The sequence below is a fragment of the Anopheles funestus genome, chromosome X, assembly GCF_943734845.2.
Source record: "Anopheles funestus chromosome X, idAnoFuneDA-416_04, whole genome shotgun sequence".
Taxonomy (NCBI): Eukaryota; Metazoa; Arthropoda; class Insecta; order Diptera; family Culicidae; genus Anopheles; species Anopheles funestus.
Genome location: NC_064597.1, coordinates 20914944 through 20937983, shown reverse-complemented (window position 1 = coordinate 20937983; position 23040 = coordinate 20914944). Strand labels below are relative to the sequence as shown.

At 40.0% G+C, this 23040-nt stretch overlaps 2 protein-coding genes across 4 annotated transcripts; both read left to right on the top strand.

Annotated features, from left to right (window-relative positions):
- Positions 1 to 4908: 4908 nt before the first annotated feature.
- LOC125768096 (uncharacterized) lies at positions 4909 to 7059 on the top strand. The gene is made up of 4 exons (XM_049435314.1): positions 4909 to 5282; positions 5983 to 6409; positions 6488 to 6795; positions 6989 to 7059. The coding sequence occupies exons 1-4, from the start codon at positions 5135 to 5137 to the stop codon at positions 7057 to 7059; spliced, it is 954 nt and encodes a 317-aa protein (XP_049291271.1). The 5' UTR covers positions 4909 to 5134.
- Positions 7060 to 7182: 123 nt separating this feature from the next.
- On the top strand, positions 7183 to 20433 carry LOC125769350 (uncharacterized). 3 transcript variants are annotated; one of them, XM_049438044.1, is made up of 3 exons: positions 7183 to 9609; positions 9721 to 9810; positions 20100 to 20433. In XM_049438044.1, the coding sequence occupies exon 1, from the start codon at positions 7200 to 7202 to the stop codon at positions 8127 to 8129; it is 930 nt and encodes a 309-aa protein (XP_049294001.1). In that variant the 5' UTR covers positions 7183 to 7199; the 3' UTR covers positions 8130 to 9609; positions 9721 to 9810; positions 20100 to 20433. The 3 variants fall into 3 exon arrangements, with proteins under 3 accessions (XP_049294001.1, XP_049293992.1, XP_049293986.1); XM_049438035.1 differs by lacking the exon at positions 20100 to 20433 and adding an exon at positions 9880 to 10714; XM_049438029.1 differs by lacking the exon at positions 20100 to 20433 and having other exon boundaries at positions 9721 to 10714.
- The last annotated feature ends 2607 nt before the right edge of the window (positions 20434 to 23040 follow it).

Here is a 23040-nt window from a genome sequence, read left to right as displayed (position 1 = left end):
ACAATCTCTTACAACAGTAAAGGGTCCTGAGAATTGTTGACCTAACTTATTGGCTGTTTCATTTTTTAGTAAACATAAACTTCCTGGCTCTAATGTTTTAATTTTACAAGATTGATCGTATTTGAATTTCACATTATGCTTATTATTTATAAGCCTGTCTTTAACCTCTTTGTGTGAGATTATCAATTTCGCTTGCAGAGTCTTCACATAGTTGTCGAAATCGTAATGCATTTCCCGCTTTTGGTCGTTCAGATAATGTGACGGTATGTTAGGTATTCTTCCATACATGAGAAAGAATGGGGTATACCCCGTTGCTGAGTGTACGGTATTATTGTACGCGAATTCATAAAATTGAATCCACTCCTTCCATGCTAGTGGGTTACCCTTGCAATAGATCCATAGAAAATTGCCTAACATCTTGTGTGAGTTCTCTAAAGCTCCTATGCTTTCATGGTGGTATGCGGTGGAATTCAGTTTTCTTATATGAAGACATTTGCATAGTTCTTCGAATAACTTTGACATGAACTCAGTCCCTCTATCCGTGCAAATGCTCTCTGGTATCCCATATTTAAGTAGAACACTGTTTGTGAACGCTTTTGCTACCGTTTCTGTTTTCTTATCCGTGATAGCTGTCGCTGTCATGAATTTCGTGAGATCACATTGTGTCGTTAATATGTACTCATACCCTTCCGCTTTTACGAGTGGCCCTACTAGATCTAAATATATTTTTTGCATTGGTTCGCTAGCAGTTGACGTTATTTGTAACGGGACTTTAGGTTCGACAATATTTTTTTATTAACCTGACACTCCTTACAATGTTTTACCATGTTTCGCACATCTGAATCAATGCCCTTCCAAGTGTATCGTTGCTTTATAGTGTTTAATATCCTATTTATTCCTGCATGTCCTGCTGTAGGCAGGATATGATGATCGTTCATTATTAATATTTTTAATTCTTTTTCATCTTCCTTTATAATTTTGATATCCTTTCCAATGACTATTATTTTGGGTAAATTCTTCATGTTGAGCAGTTCAATATTTTCAAGGAGATTTTTTGTTTTGTGATCATTTTTCCTCATTACTAGTATCACCTCTTTCCCTAATTGTTTTTTAAAGTTTAAGATATCTTGTAATATTCTCCGTAGATGAATAATACTTTGTGTTAGAGGGATTTTTATTTGTTCAACTGTTGTTTTAATTTCTTTAATCTCAGGACAAATTAAAAGATCCACAAATACAGTTTTGGGTGCAGGCACGCCAGACATTGGTATGTTCTTTATGGAATTGTTATCATGGCTCTTAATGGTTTTGGATCTTGTTGAGGCTAGTATGACATTATGGTTGAGACCTTTGAGTTCGTTACTTGACATTCGAGAAAGCGCATCAGCCACCACATTATCCGCTCCTTTGGTATACTGAATCACGAAATCAAACTCCTCCAACGCGAGGCGAAATTTCGTGAGTCTGCTTGATGGATCAGTCATAGTAAATAAATAAACCAACGGTCTATGGTCAGTGAAAATATCGAATGCTTTGCCAAACAGGTAAGGTAGAAAATGTTTCGTCGCCCACACTATTGCCAGTAATTCTTTTTCGATAGTGCCATAATTTAATTCCGCTTTATTGAGAGCCCTGCTAGCAAAAGCTATGGGTTTCCCATTGCTGTTTTGCAAAACCGCTCCAATGGCTCTTCCTGACGCGTCAGTATGTAACACAAATCGGTTACTTTCGCTAAAATCTGGAAAGTCTAAAAGAGGTGGATTCATAAATTGGATTTTAAGTGAATTGAATGATTTCTCACACTCTTTAGTCCATTCGAAAGGAACATTTTTCCTAGTGAGCACGTTAAGCGGCATACAAGTTATAGCAAAGTTGGGAATGTGCTTCCTATAATAATTGGCAAAAGCAATAAATCTCTTTACTTGGTCTGCGTTGGTGGGTACTGGCCAATTTTTAATAGAATCAACTTTTGCTGGGTCAGGTTTTATACCTTCATTAGAAATATAATGTCCCAGATAAACTAACTCTTTTTTCAAAAAATGGCATTTCTCAGGGTTCAATTTGAGATTAACGGACTGCAATCTAGTAAAGGTAGCAATTAGATTCTGATTGTGCTCATGAATGCTTTTCCCAAAAACAATAATGTCATCAAGGTAAACCAAACATCTTTCTTGATTTAGTCCTGATAAGGCAATTGTCATTAGCCGTGAAAAAGTTGATGGGCTAATTTTTAATCTCATGGGCAACCTTGTCATTTGGAATTGACCCGTTGTTGTGGTAAATGCTGTGATTGGCCGATCTTCCTTTTTGAGCTGAACTTGATAAAAGCCCTGGGACAGATCGAGGTGTGAAAAATATTTAGCACCGGCCAACGCGTCAATTACCTCTTCAATATTGGTTAGTGGAAATTTGTCATCTTGGATGACAGAATTAACTTTTCGATAATCCACTACTAGCCGCCATTTTTTCTTATCATTTGACGATTTTTTAGGCACCAGGAGAATAGGGCTATTCCATTCGGATTGTGCGGGTTCAATTATGTTTTCCTTTAACATTTTCTTTACTTGCCTTTCAGTTTCACTTTTCTGATAGTATGGTAACCGATACTGTTTTGAATAGCTTGGTGCCATGTTAGGTTTTGTTTTTATAGAGGCTTCAAGGCAACTAGATGCCTTAAGTGTGTCCGTACTGAGACAAAATACATCATTGTATTTCAAGCAAATTTTTGAAATCGTTTGTTTTTCATTCTCCGCTAGATGAGTCAATTTTAATTCTCGGAGAAGCTGTTTGCCACGTTCTGAATTGATTTCCTTTGGTTTAAATTCTATTATATTATATTTCTCAGCGGGCTGAACGGTTGGCTGAAAATTATTTATGCAAACTGGTTTATTGGAGAAGTTGATTACCTTTACCGGTAACTTTCCATTTAGAGGTTTTGCAATACTATTAGCAACAAAAACATGATTCGATATTTGTTCACTTATTACTACGCACATTTCTGTAGCTTCTGTATCAATGTAAGTAATTAATTCAGTTCTCGATGGTATATGTAAATTGTTAAAATAATTTGGTGGAGTAAACGAAATATTCATAGTAGAAAAATCAACTTTAGCTTTAAATTCCAATAAGAAGTTAGTTCCAATCAATCTGGTTATATCGCTAGGAAAATCGTTTAATACATGAAACTAAATAGGGTAATTAACATTATCAATTGTTATTTTTGTATCGATCCATCCTATCGCATGGGAATTACCATTAAGGCCTCTTACAGTAAAGTTGGTATGAGGATTTATATATACATTGTTAGGGACACAACGGCGAGCAATAATACAGCACGATGCTCCGCTATCTACAATAAATTGGAGTTTTCTTGAAAAACGGTAGCCAAATATTTTTACTGTTCTATTGATATCAAAGTTAACGAAATAAGTCCAACACATTTACGTCTTCCATTTCGTCTATTTCACCATTAGCAGCTAAAAAATTTTCGTGCTGCTTTGTGGTGCTTGGTTTTTGGTCATTGAACATATACGACGGATTTCCGCGGAATGTTCCAGTGTTCCCTCTATAATTCCCTCTTTGGTATCGATAGCCAAGCGTTCTTCGATACCCACTTCGACTTCGCAGAAATGGCCTTCTATTGCAATTTACTTGATTATGCCACATTGCTTCGTGGTTTTCATCTTTACTCTGGAATTCTGTGGAACACTCCAAAGAATCGGAAATGGCCTTACTCAAAGTGGGTAGATTACGAGCTTTTAGAAAAAAAATGCAGTTGGATCGGCCAACTCCCTAATGAAAGCTCGAATTGTTGTTGTCTCTACAATTGTCTTTGCTGCACCTTCCGAAGTGAAATTCCCAGCAGTAACATGGGCTGCTGCTAATTTGGCTGACAAAGCTTCTATTTCTGATCCATATTCTGAGATATCACGCTTCCCTTGTCTTTTTGTTTCCATTTCGCGTTCTACCGCCAAAGGTGTCATTTTTATCGCGAATTTTTCCTTCAATAGCTGAAGCGCTTCCTCAACTGTCTTTTCCGGAGTAATAACTCCGTGGGCTACGCCCGTTAACGTGGTCCGCAAAAATTTCAAAAAATGACTTTCGTCCACGCACCATCACGAGCAAGATTTTAGTTGCACTACACTGATTTGATTGGTTTACTTTATAGCGTGATGTTCAGGTTATTATGCTAGTCGTTTCAGCGTTTCTCCATGCATCATCATAAACAAGATTTTAGTTCCACTGCACTGATTGGTCGGTTTGCTTGCTTTAGATTTTTATATTAGTCGGATCAGCATTTATTCGAGCATGATCATGCAGTTTATGTTTTCCGCACTATACTTGGGTTACACGACGTGAACTATACTAATGGAGCAGGGATAATGCATAGCGTTTAGGGCGATTTAGCTGCCTTTCCATTTAGGTTTCTTTTTCCCTACTTCACACCCATTCACTGTGTAATAAAACTGCGTTTGTACTTGCACATTTCTTGACTCTTATATCCACTTTCTTACGATCGGGCTCCTGGCAGGATCGCCATGTTAAGTAAGGAGAATGCTTGTTTTACCGACTGTGGAACGTTAATGTCCCCATCGCTGATCGCGCAGCCTTTTTATTCTAGTTTAGGTGTCACTCACGGCACTCATGAACTATGGTTTAAGCCCATGACGTCATGTGGTCACGCTCCATGACACCCGAAGTATGTGTGACGATGGGGAATAAGGCGAGTACGGCAATAGTCGATACGTGTAGCGACGTGACGCTCATGCGATTCGACTTGTTCCAAGAAATAAACCTCGATCACGATGAGCTAAACCCTGCGGGCAAGGTAACTCAATTTCGCTCGGTTTTAGCATGCCGCCTCTGTTACTCCTACAGGAAAAAAATGCTCGTGCTCCCTCTTCAGGGTGTTAGCGTTTAAACGAAGGGTTTTTTTGTTTTCTTATTGACTACTTCTTCTCCCGCTATATGTTATCGTTCTGAAATTCCAATTTGACATTTCAAGTGGCAAACGAAACGAAAAGTAAACAACCAGCGCCGCGTAAAGTGAAAAGTTGTGTGTTAGTGATTTTAGTGTAAAATTAACCATTTATTAAACTTTTTTAGATTATTTTAGCTTTCAGTAATAGAAAAAATGTCTTCGAGTTTTGATTCCAACCTCCGGCGGCAGCGAAAGCGGTATTTGGAAGATTTGGAGCGAGAAACAGAGGCAGAATGGAACCAGATAATTTGCTCCAGATCGGACGGAGAAGTAGAAATTTCTTTTCCAAATATGATAAATGGTAAGTTGTTGCATAAGTTCCTGTTTTTTTTTTGTTTCAAGTTATCCTTTTTGCGTAAAATGTGCTAAGTACGCATCGTGCAAAGTGCTGCCAATTTTATGTACGGCGAATCTACTATTATTATTCTTTCATATGTTAGACCATTGCAATGAAAAGAAATATATTTCCGGGATGGTTCTGTTTGTGCGTAAATCAAAGAAGTCTTTTTTATTTAGGACCAAAAAATGTTAACTTGTTGACTTGGCCAATAAAAAATGTGCAATTCTAAATGCTAACAGTGCTAATCGCATCTGTGCCAGTTGCGCAGTGTCCTAAAAAAGTGTTGATGAAATGCGTATCCTGTGCAACTTATTATTATATTTGTGTTTTATGAAGGATATGTATCGAAATAAAACTTGCGGTATGCAAAAAGACACAGTTGAAGATGAGACTGTTCGTACATATCAATATAACAGGATGATGATAAGGATCGACTTTCCACATAGTTTTGATCTGAATTATAGTGTGTGTCGAAGAGCTAAAATGCCAGGGAACATTATACATAACATTTTTGGCTTTGACTGAGTTTAGAAATTGTACAGCAATTGCTGAGTTTGCATAGCAATAACATCATAATTTAATAATCAATAGATAGATTACCATAATTTTTAATGATCTTAATTTATCTGCAATAATTTCTTGCTTCTTCTTTTATTTTCAGACCAAACTGCCGATACTAACAACAATGGTGATGGTAATGATACTAACAACTTTATGGATATGGACGTTGATTTGGGAAATAACATAGATGATGTAGATAGTATTAGAAACAATGTGGAAAGTGATCATGAGGATGCCGATTGTGACGGTGATGATAATATCACAGCAGGTTGGGGGACTGCTTACAGTTTCTTAGAGAAATTGACGGGGACAGAAGCTCTAAAATACTGGGCAATTTTGGGAAACCTGCCACGATCGTTACTTAATATGCTTCTGGCGATCTTAAGGCATCATTTCAACATTGATGTTCCGAAAGATACGCGGACATTCCTCAAAACCCACACCCAGACTGGTTTGGAAATTCAATCGCTCGCGGGTGGACAATTCTGGTATCAAGGGATTGAGACGGTCCTGCAACAACATTTTCGGTAAGTACTTATGCATAAATTGTACAATTTGTTTGCATATGTTGCAACTAACTGGTACCTCTTTGCTTTTTATTACAGAAATGTCATTCCCGAAGAAGACCTTTTTACGATTCAAGTGTCTATCGACGGGCTTCCACTCTTCAGAAGTTCAAAACGGCAACTGTGGCCGATACTGATAAGGGTGGAAGAATTGCGAGAGGCTCCGGTTATGCTTGTCGGTTTCTATAGTGGACTGGAAAAACCGGAGCTGGTGGAAGAATATTTTCGGCCACTAGTGTTGGAGATCAATGATCTTCAACAAAGAGGCTTGCAGTTCGGCAACAAGCTAGTGCGTTTCGCTTTAAGCATATTTGTTGCCGATTCTCCAGCGCGAGCGCTTGCTAAAGGTAGGACATATTTTTATCATATTTGAAGTGTATATTAATGTTGTTTTTTTCCTTTTTCCTTTTTAGCAACTGCAAACTTTAATGCAAAGCATGGGTGTTTAAAGTGTTCCATTGTTGGGGAATACATCAAACCGGAACGCAAAGTTATATTTGATTCCGTGAACGCCGAGTTGCGTACGGACGCCGGCTTCAGACAACGAGTGGACAAAGATCATCATAAAGAATGGCGGACACCAATCGAAGATGTGGACAATTTTGATATGATACGCGGTTTCGTTGTTGCCGACCGCGTTCACCTGATTGATTTGGGGTGTACCAAATTATTTGTCCAAGGGTTTTTAAAACGGAAATTTAAAAAGTTTTGTAGATGGTCACCCCAACAGAAGGAAGCTGTATCTAAATTTATGGTGCAGATTCGGCTTCCTTCGGAAGTGAACCGTCCTGTACGGTCTTTCCTACACGTCCGTTTTTGGAAGGCAACCGAATACCGGTCCTTCCTTCATTATGTTAGTGTTATGGTCTGGAGGGATTTTTTTACATATCAGCAATATAATCACTTCTTGTGCTACTACTGCGGTGTGACGATTTTTTCGTCCTCGGCACACCAGCGATTATGGCCTCTTGCTGAAAAACTCCTTACACATTTTGTGAAGGAGTTTCGCAAGTATTACGGTCGAGCCTATCTAACTAGCAATGTCCACAATTTGATACACGTGGCAGGAGATGTTGCAAATTGTGGACCGCTTGATAATTTTTCCACATATGCGTTTGAAAATTATCTTCAGATAATCAAACGGTATGTGAAATCGGGCACACGAGTAGCAGCACAGGTGGCGGCCCGGATGCAAGAAATTGCATCTATTGAAGTGGCTGCCAATCGTACTGTTCTTACTTATCCCCAGTTGAAGGAAAATGGTGCTGGTCTACTCGTAGCCGCTGATTTTATCCTGCTGCCGAATTTCAAAGATCAATGGTTCTTAACCAAAGATCATGGCATTGTGAAGTTTTTGGAAGTAAAGAAATTGGATTCTTTACTTTACGTTATAACTGGAATCCAGTACGAGTACTGCACGGAGTTGTTTAGTTTGTCAGTAGACGATCCAGCCATCCAACTGTCGTCTACTGACTTAAACATTTATAAAATTAAAGAATCTTCTCCGCGCAGGAAGGTGGAAGTACCGCATTATATGATATTTTGTAAACTTGTATCGTACTATCTACCTCCTTCCTCTCTTGCCCTACGACCTTCCAATCCTCCTTTAGATTCTGATACTATCGCTTTGTTTCCTCTTCTGCACACTTTTCAAACTGACACAGATTTCAGCTCCAACTAATATTTTTCATCTAACCTTCCACTAATACTTTTATGTTCCAGAAATATACTGTACTTCCATCACTCTACTGGATCTTTGTTGCCCGATTCATGGTAGGACGACCGTTTTTACCGCTTTGTGCGTTGTAAAGCTCACAGTGGTCATTTAGGTTAAGAATATTCATAACATGGGTAGTTCAGTGGTCGTATGATACATCATATGATGTATGATGTGTTTATGAATGGGAGGGAAAATGACCACCGTTGATACAAAGCTTTACGTTTGCCATGCGGGACCCCATGCTTTTAAATGCTCGCATTTCCGCAAGCCTTTGACTAGTGAGCCGCTGCGTCCTCAAGATCACTTGGGTTGGTATAGGTTTGATTAGGGTTCATAGGTTGGGTTGAGTTGGTATAGATTTGGTTTCTTGGTTTGGTACATTATTAATTTCATTTATTTTATAATAACAAACTCACAGACTAACACATAACTAACACGTGTAATCCTAATCAAAAGAAATGATAATGAAGTTAGTTAACTTAAAATTTTTGATAATGTTAATGATGATTAAAATTAGTCAAAAAAATTGCATAACGGTAACGCATATATTGAGACACGCGCGCGTAAAAGTGAGTTAATAATTGTATTACTCACTCGTAGATATTGTTTTTGATTTATTCCGATTCTTCTCAATATGATGCGTGGGAATGGGGTGGGCCTTCATTATCATTTCAAATAGCAAGAGATTAATAACAGTTGGTAAAATTTTATATTTCATTGATTTCATAAAATAATATTTCATTGGTTGGTTGGTTTAAAGTTCATTTTATTTCCTGAAACACAATAACAATAACTAAGATTAATTTATATTTGCTTTGAATGTCGCTTGAATGCACTGCGGCATACACTTTTAATGGTGCCCTTCCTTTGAGCACACATTTTTGCATTTTTAAATTTAAGCTTCAAAAAGTTTTCTATGTCTATGTCGTTTGTTTCGCTTTGGTTGTTTGGAGCTCCTATTGCTTTCAGAAGTTGTAATATTTTGTGGTAATGTTTGAAGGCAACTTTGGAATGATAACCATTCCAGTTACACTGCGTAAAAAACAATGGGTTTAGAAACAAATATAACGCTTCGTGCAGCCTTTGCTTAATTTGTGTTGCGTTAATTTTAGCGCGGAAGATTTTTTTTATATGCTCAAAATAATTTGAGCTCGAAAGCATCTCTTCTAGACTATCTAATTCCGCCTTTTTTGTTATGAGCGGGAACGGAGTATCAGTTGACCCTTCCGGTGCGGTTTCGGTGGTCGAAACATCCAATGTTGTTGGCGGTGGATTGGCCTGCTGTACTATGATGCGATCTACTTTCTTTTGTAGATCGGCAATACACTTACAGAGGATGACTATCTGCTTAGAATTTTGCAGCGCCACCTTCTCACATCGGCATCGGTCGACAGCACCACACTCAGCAGAGGACACCACTTCGTTGTAATCTTTGTCCATGGTAAGTCTAAAATTGAAAAGTACGTTAAGTTCAGTCATTTTAAATTGAATATATTATTTTTATCTGATTCACCTTTCCTATGTCGATACTGCTCTTGTCGATGGTCAACAGTTCGGATATTTCACGGGTGCACTAAAGATTCTTCTTAGAAAACGCCTTGGAAGCCAAAGATTACAGCAAACCGCCTAAAATTGCATTAAGGTATGTTAACAAAACCAGTTTTAACGCAATTATACTAGTTTAATCCTTCTTACCTTTTCATAAAACAAGACACACCACGAGGATCACAAAACACGATGACAACACTGGTAGAGCAAAATTAGGTACCAAACCGCATGGACAAATAACAATGCAATGTGCGATATGAAATATCATGTATTTCCCAGAATAAACGGTAAACAGTATTTATTTTGTTTTTTGTATTTTGACAGTAGCATGACATGGATATGGCATCCGAAAAATAAATAAATGTACACTTTGACGCAAGAGTATAAACGCGCGTGACGTCATCAGACATTTCGCTTAATCTCTGAGTGTCGGGCGTACGATTAAGCGAAGATTAAGCGAAGTTTAAGCGAATGAGTTTCATACAAATTTTCACTCAATTGCCCGCAGGGAAACCATCCGCGCGGGTGATAAAAGGGTACGGTGGAAAAGCACATAGTGTGTGTGGCGAAATAACAATCCAAGCGATTATCGACGAAGTGAAGTAAGACATTCGTTTCGTGGTAGTTTCATTAGATTCCATCGACACCAAAATTCTAATTGGAATTATCGTTCTACAAGAAGTCGACTATTCGATCACGAATGGTGAGGTAAAAATAACGAAACGAAAGGGGGAAGAACAATGTACGGTTGAGGATGAACGTTGGGTGTATCAAATAGTGTGCGAAAATCAGCAGGAGCTAGATGTACCATCATCTTATCGTGGCGTTGTAAGTGATATGGTGAAAGAATATGAACCATCCAAAAACTCTGCCGTAGAAAGTGAGTTGAAAATATGTGTCAGTAATCAAGATGTGGTACGCACGTTGCCGAGAAGATTAGCTCCATTGGAGAAAGAAGTGGTGAGGAATCAAGTTCGAGAATGGTTAAATGACGGTATAATCCAACCGTCGCGAAGTCCCTACGCCAGTGCAGTGGTAGTCGTTCCAAAGAAGGATGGTTCCCATCGAGTATGTATTGATTACCGTGAGATGAATAAGAAAATCATTCGAGATTCTTATCCAATGCCTAACATCGAAGATCAGATCGACCAGTTGGCTGGTGCGCGCGTGTATACTGTGCTGGATCTGAAGAACTCGTATTTTCATGTGAAGGTGGAAAAGGCAAGTCGCCAGTACACATCCTTTGTGACGACGGACGGTCAGTATGAGTTTCTTCGGGCTCTCTTTGGCTTATGCCTTAGTGGAAATGCTTTTGGGCGCTTCATCGATTCTGCACTTCAAGAGCTGATCCTGGATGGTACCATGATGGCGTTTGTTGATGACATCATCATTCCGTCTCGAGATGAGGAGCAGGGCTTGACATCTTTACGGCGTGTGCTAGAATTGTCACAACGGGCTGGACTTCAATTCAACTGGAAAAAGTGTGCTTTCCTAAAACGTCGTGTTGAATATTTGGGTTATACAATTTACGAAGGACGAATAGAACCGTCACCGCAAAAGATAGAAAAGGTTAAGTTCTACCCGCAGCCTAAAACGGTAAAACAGCTGCAACGTTTTATAGGTTTGGCTAGTTATTTCAGAAAGTTCATCCAAGGATTCGCTGATATTGCCAAGCCATTGACAATGATATTAAAAAAGGATATTAAATTTGAATTCAGTGAAGAAGCAAAAGTATCATTTGAGTTAATCAAAGAAAAATTGGTCGTATTTCCAGTGTTACACATATTTGATGCGAAGTTGGAAACCGAATTACATACAGACGCGAGCAAAGATGCTCTCGCAGGAATACTATTGCAACGCGCTGAAGAGGATGGCATGTTGCATCCATGCTATTATTATAGTAGATTGACCAACAAGGCTGAGAAGAATTATCACTCGTTTGAATTAGAATCACTTGCTGTTGTTGAGTCCATAAAAAAGTTCAGGTGTTATTTGCTGGGTAAAAAGTTTAAGGTGGTGACAGACTGCATAGCTTTTAAGCAATCATTGGATAAGAAGATTCCGAATCCACGAGTGAGTCGTTGGCTAGTGGTGTTGTCTGAGTTTGAGTTTGAAGTTGAACACCGCAAAGGTGAAAAGATGAAACACGTTGATGCTTTGTCACGAGCAAATGTTTTGAAAATTTCAACGGTTGTGAGCGAAAAAATAATTCAAGCACAGTTGGGTGATCAAAAGATAATAGTCATTAAAAATGCGATCGATCAGGGAAAAGAGCATGATAAGTTTTGTTTGATAAATGGAGTGGTTTATAAGAACGTAGGTAACCAAAACAAACTAGTTGTACCACAAGTAATGGAAATGGGTATAATAAAAGAAGTCCACGAGAAAGCACATTTTTGTAAGAGAAAGATGAAAGAGTGTTTATCGGAAAACTATTTCATATCGGAAGTAGAAAAGAAAATTCAGGAATGCGTTGACAACTGTATTCGATGTATTGTTAATGATAGAAAACGCGGAAGAACAGAAGGAGAACTTCATCCGATACCGAAAGGTGACGTTCCGTTAGATACTTTCCACGTGGATCATCTAGGTCCTATGCCGTCAACGCGAAAGTCGTATAATTATATTTTTACTGTTGTAGATGCATTCACAAAATACGTCTGGTTATTTGCGACTAAAACTACTAATGCTGAAGAAGTTATAAGGAAGTTGACAGTTATATCAGATGTATTCGGATACCCACGTAGGATTATTTGCGATAGAGGATCTGCGTTTACGTCTGGATTGTTTAAGCAATATTGTGAGGAGGCCAATATCATGTTACATCATATTGTTACAGGGGTACCGCGAGGAAATGGCCAAGTGGAACGTATTCATCGCATAATAATACCTACATTAGCAAAGTTGTCGCATGAAAATCCGGAAAATTGGTTCAAATTTGTAAACAATGTACAAACAGCGATTAACAATAGTTGGCAGCGATCCATAAGAATGACCCCATTTGAATTAATGATCGGTGTTAAGATGAGAACGAAGTATAATTTACATATCTACGATGTGTTACAAGAAGAAGTTCAGAAAGCATTTACTGATGAAAGACAAGAGATGAGAGTTATAGCATGTGATGGTATAACAAGAATGCAAAACGAGAATCGTAAAACATATAATTTACGTCGGAAACCGAGTAAACAGTTCAAAGTAGCAGACATTGTAGCAATACCGATAACTCAATTCCGAACAGGTAGAAAAATCAAAAGAAAATACTATGGACCATACGAAATTGTGAAGATCTTTCCTAATGAGCGATGCGAAGTAAAGAAATTAGACGATGGTGTAGTGACCGGAGGAGGGAATTACAATTTCGGATTACTTTAACACACAACACATTTACAGTATATGCTTTCTAGCTGACAGTTCTAACTCAACTGACCATTTATTCTACTTTTCCGTCGTCATATCCATGTCCGAATTCATCTATATCCTTCCTACTCTTTCTCATTATTTCTGTCTTTATTTCCTGTATCCTATAATGTCTACAATCTACCTCTCGCCTACTCTTTAATACTTAATTATTTCTATAGTTCAATATCAGATGCCAAATTTTATTAAAATTAAAAGAAAAGAAAATCAATGCAAAAGAAACCATTATCAGAATTAATATAGCTCCATATCTTCTAACCAAGCTGGCTTACGCGCGTGACGTTGAGGTCTTTCTTCCCCTAGTCTATTACTTGCACGCGGCATAGGAGATAGATCCGTTACTGTGTTGGAGTTTTGGCTGTTCCCATCTATTGACAAACTATGATCGTACGGTACGGCACGGCACGGTAATAGTTTAACATCTCGCACATTCCTTGAGAATTGAGTTCCATCCTCGCTACGAATTACTACTTTCGCTCCGTCTCTAGCTAATATCGTGAATATTTCCTTAGAAAACGAAGGATCAGTCTTCTTCTTCTGCGGAATAAAAACTACAACCTTGTCGCCTACTTTAATGTTGCTCTCTTTAGCACCCCGATGTTTATCTGCGTAATTCTTACTAAGCAATTTAGCATGTGCATCATCTTCTCGCACAAATGATCGCTCTATACCTATTTTTGCATCCCACAAGCTAGGAAAAGTACCTCTGTAACGCCATCCCGCCAAAAGTTCAAAAGGTGGAACGCCCAACCTCGCATGGTGTTTACGAGTATTATGCAAGTGAACATATTCCTCCAGAGCTTCACTCCAATTCTTTTTTTCTATTTTAGCTGCTGATATCGCCTTAATGATGCCCTGATTCTGCCGCTCCACAGCTCCGTTCGACTGTGCACTTAACGGTATCGATTTACGCACCTTTACACCTTTTTGCTCCCAAAATTGTATAAATTCCTTACTTTTGAAGAGAGGACCGTTATCGCTTTGTACAGCAAGTGGTAAACCCCAAGTTTTAAAAATCTTACACAAAGCTGCATTCGTTGAACTTGCATCAATCTGCTTCATCTCGATAACGTTAAAAAAACGCGAGTAGATGTCTACACAAACTTAAAAGTGTCCTGAACCGCACCCTTGTACAGAAAGGAAATCAATTTGAAGTATCTCCCACGGGCCTTCCGGAAGAGATCGGCTGATTAATGGAACCGGTGGATTTCTTTGAGAAATGGCTAGGCAAGTCGTACAACCACTAACGTACTTATCGGCCTCTTTGGACATATTAGGCCACCAGAAATGATCACGAAGAATTCTTTTGGTAGCCCCGCAGCCAACGTGGCCTTCATGTGCTGTTGCTAAAGCCCTCTCTCTTAACGACTTGGGTAAAACAACCAGATCATCTTTGAATACAAGCGCATTGAGGGATCTTAACTGCTTGACCAAACATTCATAACGGCCCAAATGTCGAGGCCATTTGCCAGTTTCCATACACAAGCGCACTTCTGTTAATTCTTCGTCCTCTTCTGAAGCTAGCTGAATATCCGACAAAGACATACTCATATTAGTTGTGTCGAGAGCGTATAGCATATGCCTTTCGTTGTCGTCGTCAAACGGCCCATCTACCTGAGAATCATGTATAAGACGGGACAATACATCCGCAATGTTCTGATCTCCAGGAACACACTTAATTTGAAAATTAAATGGCAAAAGACGAAGGGCCCATGTTTCCGCACGAGTAATTGATCTCTTTCCAGATCTATACAGGCTGCCAAAGATGAATTTGTTAGCTTCGGAATCAGTCCAAATAGTAAAGTTGATTGGGGCGGCCCGGTGGTGCATGTGATAAACGGCGCCAGTCCACACGGCCGGACCGGGTTCAAATCCCATCCGGACCGTCCCCCCGTAGCAAGGACTGACTATCCGGCTACGTGGTAAAATAAGTCTAGTAAGCCAGAAATGGCCGGCGTGACCTGTAAGGTCGTTAAGCTAAGAAGAAGAAGTAAAGTTGATGTTAGTTAAGTAATAACTAAATCTCTCGACTGCCCAAACAATGGCTAACGCCTCCTTCTGGGTGTGAGGATAACGCTTTTCCACCATCGACAAGGACTTTGAAACGCACGCTATTATTCTAGGCGTTTTGATTTCATCGAACTGTACAAGCACTGCTCCTAGACCAAACGGTGAAGCATTCACGAATAATTCGGTCCTATCTTTATGATCAAAGTATCCTAACCTGATAATTGAGTGTAAAGCTATTCTTTTTACCAAAAACACATTTGGCTGGGTTTAACAGGACATTATGCTGCCGTAAACGAGACAATACTTCACCGAGATTAAAGTCGTGTTCTTCTTTCGTGTTTACGAATACGAGGGTATCATCAAGATAATTCACCGTGCCAGAACAATTTGCTATAACAACCGTCTACAAGGCTTCCTGAAAGATGTCCGGAGCGTTGCATAGAGCAAAGGGTATGAGTTTGAATCGGAATGTATCTTTTCCCGAAAAGAAATTTGTCAGATGTCTACACGACTCATCTAAAATGATATGGTAAAATGCATTAGTATGATCAATGGTTCAGAACCAAAGAGCACTCCGAAGTCTTGCAAGAATCTCTTCCAAAGAAGGCATCCTAAATGGAGTTCTAATGACACATTTGTTTGGTCATCTCAAATCAACAACTACGCTTATATCTTGTTTACCTTTCGGCACTACCAATATTGAAGAGCAAAATGATCTATCCATATCACTGGTAACCTTTTCTATTATATCGGATGCTAATAAGCTCTGCTATCGATTCTCAACCTCTACTCTGAATGCTGGCGGAATGTTAGTAAAAACCATCCTTGACGGTGGTAAACTCTTGCAGTAGCGGAGTGATACTGGTGGCATGTTAAACATGGGAAAATGGGTTTGTGATTCTATAGCACACAGTTCTTTCATTTTCGTTTCCGTATTTATCCCTATCTCTTCTAAAATTGGAACTTGTAAGCCCAGTTGTAACACGCTATACCTAGTTGCTGTGTTACGCTCTAACAGTGCTTTCGCTCCCGGAACCACATAAAATTTTTCGAGCAAGTGAGGACGGTCTGGCGTTACAACCAATGCGGCTAACAAAGAGGCTACGACACGTATCGGGCGAGTGGTTGCGTAAGCTTTTAGCGGTTTGTCTGTTCCTTCCTTCATGGCGTAAATGGAGTGAGATGTAGGATCACTCATTAGCTTATTGAAAACGCAATCCCCTATGGTGTTAATTTTTTGATAGATTCTGGAGCAGAGATTAACTGCAACTCCAGCCACATAACCTATAATTGAACCAGTGCTTTCAATACCACGCAGATCTAATGAGCACATTACATATTCTTCCTTGGTCCCTTGATCTAGTGTGCCGTGAGAAGATGGTACAGCAGGGTGAATCATATCGAAACTTTGGTCTTTCAATTCTGCATTAATTTCCAGATTACAGGATCGGTGATCAGTAGTACTAACTAGCCCGTGTACTAGTTTCCACCAATTGCTTTAAGGATGTTGCCTTCTGGTTGATTAGGTTTATTCTAAAAAATAATATTTCAACAATACGAATTTTTAAAGACCATTTTATTATGAAGCGGAACTCATTTCAAAATTCATTCAATATTGTGAAGAAAAAAATACATTCAAGGAAGGTTAGCACCCTCATATCCTCATATTGTGAAACCTGCACCGTTGGTACGATGAAATCCTCCACGATTCCGTGAAAAATTTCCCCGGCCTCGAAAATCCGATGATGATCTGCGCTTTAAACGAGGGTCTGTACACGACACCGCCATTACAGACACCGCTTCTTCTTTGGGATGATTTTTACTAAAAATCTTCTTAGCATGCTTTTCGATTTCCGTGCTGCGTACCCAGTCCACTAACTCCTGTAAGGAGCTTCCTTTCCGAGCAGCCTTTCTAGCGACATCTCGCACTTTACGATTGTTGGCATGGTGTTGGATTACATCTGCCACCGTTTCCACGAGTTGATCATTAACGTATCCACAAAGTTTGGCCACTGCTGCTACACGTCGCACATACTTCAGATCCGCTTCATCGGCACCCTGTGGCATGGACCGAAGCTTTTGTCGCTGAAACAGGACATAATCTCGCGAGCCAAAATAATCTTCAAGACGCTGAATGGCATTCGAGTATGGGTAAGAAACAGCGTCCGGTCCACTCTTGCTGAATGTACCGTCAAGCTTATCCCGCAACTTAAAACCGGCTTTCATGTTAAAAATGTTGGCTTTTTCCACTTCTTCGTTGATGCCTGCTAACGCCATTGCAGATTCCAAAATGTCGCGCCATCTATCGAAGGTGATTTTGTCGATCTCTTCTTCTCCTTCCATAGGCTTACATTCGCCAATCTGGAGCGTAGCGAATGACAAATAAGAATAGGAAGAGGACGCCAAAGTTTCCTTAACACTCTTCACTAGTTTTGCAAAATCACGATCTGACGATCCTAACCCTAGTTGGTATCATCTTCGAACAACCATGCTGAACTTTTCCTATTATACGTGTTTTTAGCAATTCCGCGATTCATTATGGCTTAATGTGAAGATTTTCCGCAACAAAACTATAGCTTGCTAGGTTCACCAAGCGATCCGACTACGACTAATCTTCCTTAGATTAACGAAATTGGCAGAACTAGTATGAGTAAAGCGACCTAACAGCACCATAAAGAATGCCCTCTTTAATGCAGTACTCTAACTCATACGATTGTGTTGGGTAGAACGAGAAACCAAATTTCCTGCGCCATTTCGCTCGCTAGTGTAGAGTATTGGTGTAGCATATGACTTTATGTATACACCTTTGGCAATCGACCTTATGTAATTGTTAATTGGGTTGCCACACACACACATGAAAGAGGCACAGGAGCACACCGCTTTGGGAAGGCGACGGGATTCGATGTTCGACTATCGACGGGAGCAGAACGACCTGGCACGATACTACAATTGGATTATAGAAGGTAAACTCGAGGAACATTAAACCGACTCTTTGGGAGCGGGCTGTAAACGACGGACTTGGGGGAATGAAGGATTAGCAGCAGTTGAATGACAACGGTCGCCACGAGAGGATCAATAACCGTGTAACAACGGATACTAATAAACTCTACAGCTAGTAGAATCGGTCGCAGTAGATGTGTGTGTGTGTGTCTGCAAGTACTAATAGTTGCATCGATTCCATCAAGGAATGTGCACTACAACTACTTTCATCGGCATCGATCCCATTAAGGAATGTGCGTGAATCCATCTACCTTCCATGCGCATCCAGCTCGTGTGCGAGAGTGTGTCCTCGGTTGCATCGATTCCCGTAGGAATGAGCTTACTAGTACTAACACTTACAAGAACACTACTTTTTTTTTTTTTTTTTTTTTTTTTTTTTTTTTTTTTTTTTTTGTTAACGGGGAGGGAACCTTCAAAAGGTACCCACCTCGAAGGGCGGCTTGCGGCTACAAGCCAATCCCTGCGAGATGGGTTATGTGGGATTCATCGTGACGCTGGGCCCGTGAAGCGGACCCGGCAGCCGATGGGACCCTAACTAAACCACTCCTCGACCTGATCCGAACCCTGCCGATGCGCTTGATGTGCGTAGTACTCCATGCAGGAACGTTTGTGCGATGCACCCATCCTGTTGACGCGCTGCTGCTTTCCAATGCTGCTACTGCGTCATTCGTCCTAGTTGTCTCAGCTGCTGCTGCTGCTTCGTGCCTTCCTTCCGCTGCTGCTGCTTAATTCCGCCCGTCCGTAGCCGCTACTTCCGGTGGGATCTAGCTCCTGCTGCTGCTCTGGTTACTCGTTGCTGCTGCTGCTGCTTCCGTTGTCGTCATCCTTTGGTGCGGTCACGGCGGCAGCTGTTGCTGTCCCGTTTGTTCCGTGTTCCGCCGTCGTTGTTGTCGTCTCCGTCTGGCCGTAGGTGGACTTTCCTCATTCCATCTCACTTGGAGGTTTCTGAAGATGGTCCTTGCGGCGGTCCGGACTGCTTCCCATGTGTTGCTGTTGGCACACATTTCCGCTGCAAGATTTTCTATCGTCAAGCGGGTGCGGCTCTGCTGCTGCATCTCGTGTTGGGTTCGAGCAAACCGTGGACAGTGGAACATTACGTGGTCGACATCTTCCACTTGGTGTTCACACACCGGGCAGTTTGGCGAGCCGTCGAGGATGCCTTTGTCGACGAAGTAGCTCCGGAGAAACCCATGCCCTGTAAAGAGTTGAGAGAGATAAAAATCAATTTCTCCGTGCTTGCGATTTACCCAGGACATAATGTCCGGGATAATTCTCCTCGTCCTCATCCCCGGCGATCTCGGCTGCCCCGCTCCGGCTGTCCATTGTTGTTGCCAGCGTCCCATGGTCTCTTCCCTTTGCCGCTTTCGTATGTCTGGTCCTGGACTTCCCCTCGCTACCTTTTCGTCGTGGCAGCGGATGTCCTCCTCTAGGAGAAGGACTAACGGGATAGTGCTTGCGACCACGCAAGCGGCATCGTAGGAGACCGTTTGGAAGGCACTGGCCACTCGAAGAACTCCTGTGCGGTGCGCCCTCTGAACCGTGGTCCGGTGAACGTCCTTCTGAAGAAGCGTCCGTCCCCACGATGTACAAGAACACTACTTCGTGTGCGTGATAATCCAAATCGATAATGTGCTACTCACCCGTATCGATCGAAAACCCATAAAACGGTTTATTATTATACTGAAAATCTCATAATATTGATCTACAATATCACAATTTCATCAACATCCCTCCTAACTGCGCCATTGTAGTGACCGGAGGAGGGAATTACAATTTCGGATTACTTTAACACACAACACATTTACAGTATATGCTTTCCAGCTGACAGTTCTAACTCAGCTGACCATTTATTCTACTTTTCCGTCGTCATATCCATGTCCGAATTCATCTATATCCTTCCTACTCTTTCTCATTATTTCTGTCTTTATTTCCTGTATCCTATAATCCCTACAGATGGAGATGAAGGGCCAACTACGACTACAACGGCTTTCGAACAATTAAAACCATGGGCCAATTCAGGAGAATTGTAAGGTCAGGAAAGGCCGTGTGGGAACGAACGATAATGTTAGTTGGGTGGTATGCCATAATTTTGTAGCAAACGGTCATTATAAAAAAGCGCAAAAATAATAAACCGATTATCATTCCTGCATGTATAGTCCTATAATTGTCAAGTGTTGTACATATAAACAAACAAAACAAAAACAAACCAAATTCGTGAAACGTTAAACCAATCCATGAAATCTAACAGCTTACCTTTAAATTTATAGTTCTAGCATATCTTTGTAATAGAGATGAGAATAACGACTCTTTTCAGTGAGTCAACTCAGAGTGAATGAGTCGGTATAAGGAGTCAGCTCGTTTATCGACTCATTTCGGAGTCATAAAAAACCCGGTTCGGTCATTTTACTCACTCATGAGTGTAAGCATGTAGCCGTGGTGAGTCGACTTGCTAAAAGAGTAAATACGTGAGTTGAAACGAAAATGAGTTGAAACAAAAATGAGTTGAAACGAAAATGAGTTGAAACAAAAATGAGTTGAAACAAAAATGAGTTGAAACGGAAATGAGTTGAAACCAATCGTTTGATATACATGAGTTGAAACGGAAAACATGTGTACCATACCCAAACTAGCCAAATGAATATACTCATGAGTGAGTAGGATAATAAATATCCGAATAAGTATCCCGTTTCATGTCAATGCCGATCAGTCTAGCCTGCTTGTTCGCTTATGCATGTTTGATAGTTAGGCAGAGCGAGAAGTTTATTAATTTGGCTAGTTTGGGTATTGTACACATGTAATGCGTTTCAACTCATGTGTATCAAACGTTTCGTTTCAACTCGTTTTTGTTTCAACTCATTTTTGTTACAACTCATTTTTGTTTCAACTCATTTTCGTTTCAACTCATTTTTGTTTCAACTCATTTTTGTTTCAACTCATTTTCGTTTCAACTCACGTATTTACTCTTTTAGCAACTCGACTCACCACGGCTACATGTTTACACTCATGAGTGAGTAAGTGAAAAAAGAGTCGCTAAAACTCATCGTGATGAGTGAACGAAACTCGTTCACTACAACGTTTCAACTCACTATCTCACTCTTACTCACTTTGCACATCTCTAGTTTGTAAGGTAGATATAGACGGTAATGGATAGTTCATATCTTTTACCATATAATCGTATGCTCTTTTTCCAACATATCGGAGAGTAAGAGCTTTCCCTACTCCTTCTTTGGTCCATTTGACACGTTTTTTCTCCTTGGTTATCAAATCAAGTTGATTTGGAGACAATGTGTCTTTTAACATATTCTTTAATCTTAAAATCAGATCACTGGGTTGAAGAGAAGATTTTCTAAGTGCCTCTACTTCCTTTTCAAGGTCATCATTTTTACTTTTAATTTGAACATTTTCTGAAGCTAACACGTCTAACGAAGCTCTAAGCTTGTAATTAGCTTCTCGTAGCATATCCATTTCTTTGGAAATCTTTGAAACATATGTGCATTTTCCCATGCACATATTGTAAGAATTATCACTTACAATATTTAATATATACTTATTTACAATCCGAGCAACCGTATGAAACTTACCACTGGGGAAAAGTTTTCTTCCCAATGCTTTCTCACCAACAGTGTTCTGGGGCATCTGAAAATCTTTTTCTTGGAAATGTGTTGAACAAATCACGTCCTTTTTCGACGGTATCCAATTTTCCTCCCGATTACAAAACTGAACCCATGCGTCTCGTAAAGGGTCATGTTTTGGAAAAGCATGGAAGGAAATCTCCAATGCATGTTTTTTAGCTGTGTACCAACTATTGGAACAGCAAGAAACGGCACATGAAAGCAGTAAAATGTTGAAATGTAATGCATTCTAAGAGTCTTATGAGTAAGCCAAATAAGGGTTGTAAAAAAGTAATAGAAAAAGAACAACTTAAACTGACTAACTAACTACCTAACCCAGATAGCCAAAAACCGATATACAGCAGTAATATTAAGACTTCGTGGATGACATAAAACGGGCCATAACCCACTTGGCAGAAATCGCATGAGAGGGGGGAAATTTCTTCATTCTCGCTACCCGTGACCCTCACTTTCGAGCGATCGTACGACAAACTCTCACTCCACCACCCTACCTCACTCGCACACGCTCCTATATTCTATGTAAACCCTCACCGCAACCTTCGTCACCAACCCACCCCACACCTGAACGGTCCCATACTCGAAGTGTTAGACAATTTTGGTTCCACACTTTGAAGCCTGTCGAGGAGTGTGGCACTATATTGTTTTTCGCTGTCTCATTTCTTTCACTACAAAATTGCTTTTGCCCTGTCTTTGGCGTATTCATATGAGTTTGGCCTTTGCTGGAGGCGGAGGTGTGTGCGCAAGCGTTATCGTGTTTTGTGAAGTGATTCTTTGCTCCGGTATGTAATGTGAAAACTAGTGATTGTGATTAGTGAATTAATTATAATCCATGTGTTTTGTGCGTAGTGAATCCCATCGAGTCGATCAGCTGATGGAAAGAGTTTGGCCGTGAAGCGGAAAGAGTGAAGCCGGAGTTAAACCGCAGGATGGCAGGATAAATCACATCGGAGAGAGTGCTGAATATTCGACGTCTTGAGAGGTACGCATTTTAACACTCGAAATGAATTAAAGAAAAAAAAAACAAAGTGTAAAGATTTCTCATGTCTCTCCGTTTTTTTTTCTTCTATATATTTACAGAATTCAGAAGGGATCGAACACCTTTATGCTGTGAACTATCAAATATTTTTTACCTCCAATTTTTTAAACTCTAATATTTTTTTCTAATTAATTAATTTAACACTAGAACTACCAAGCGTTTAAAGCGTTTTTCGTTTGTGGTTAATTTTTAAACAATTTCGAAGAGTTGGAATATATTTTATTGT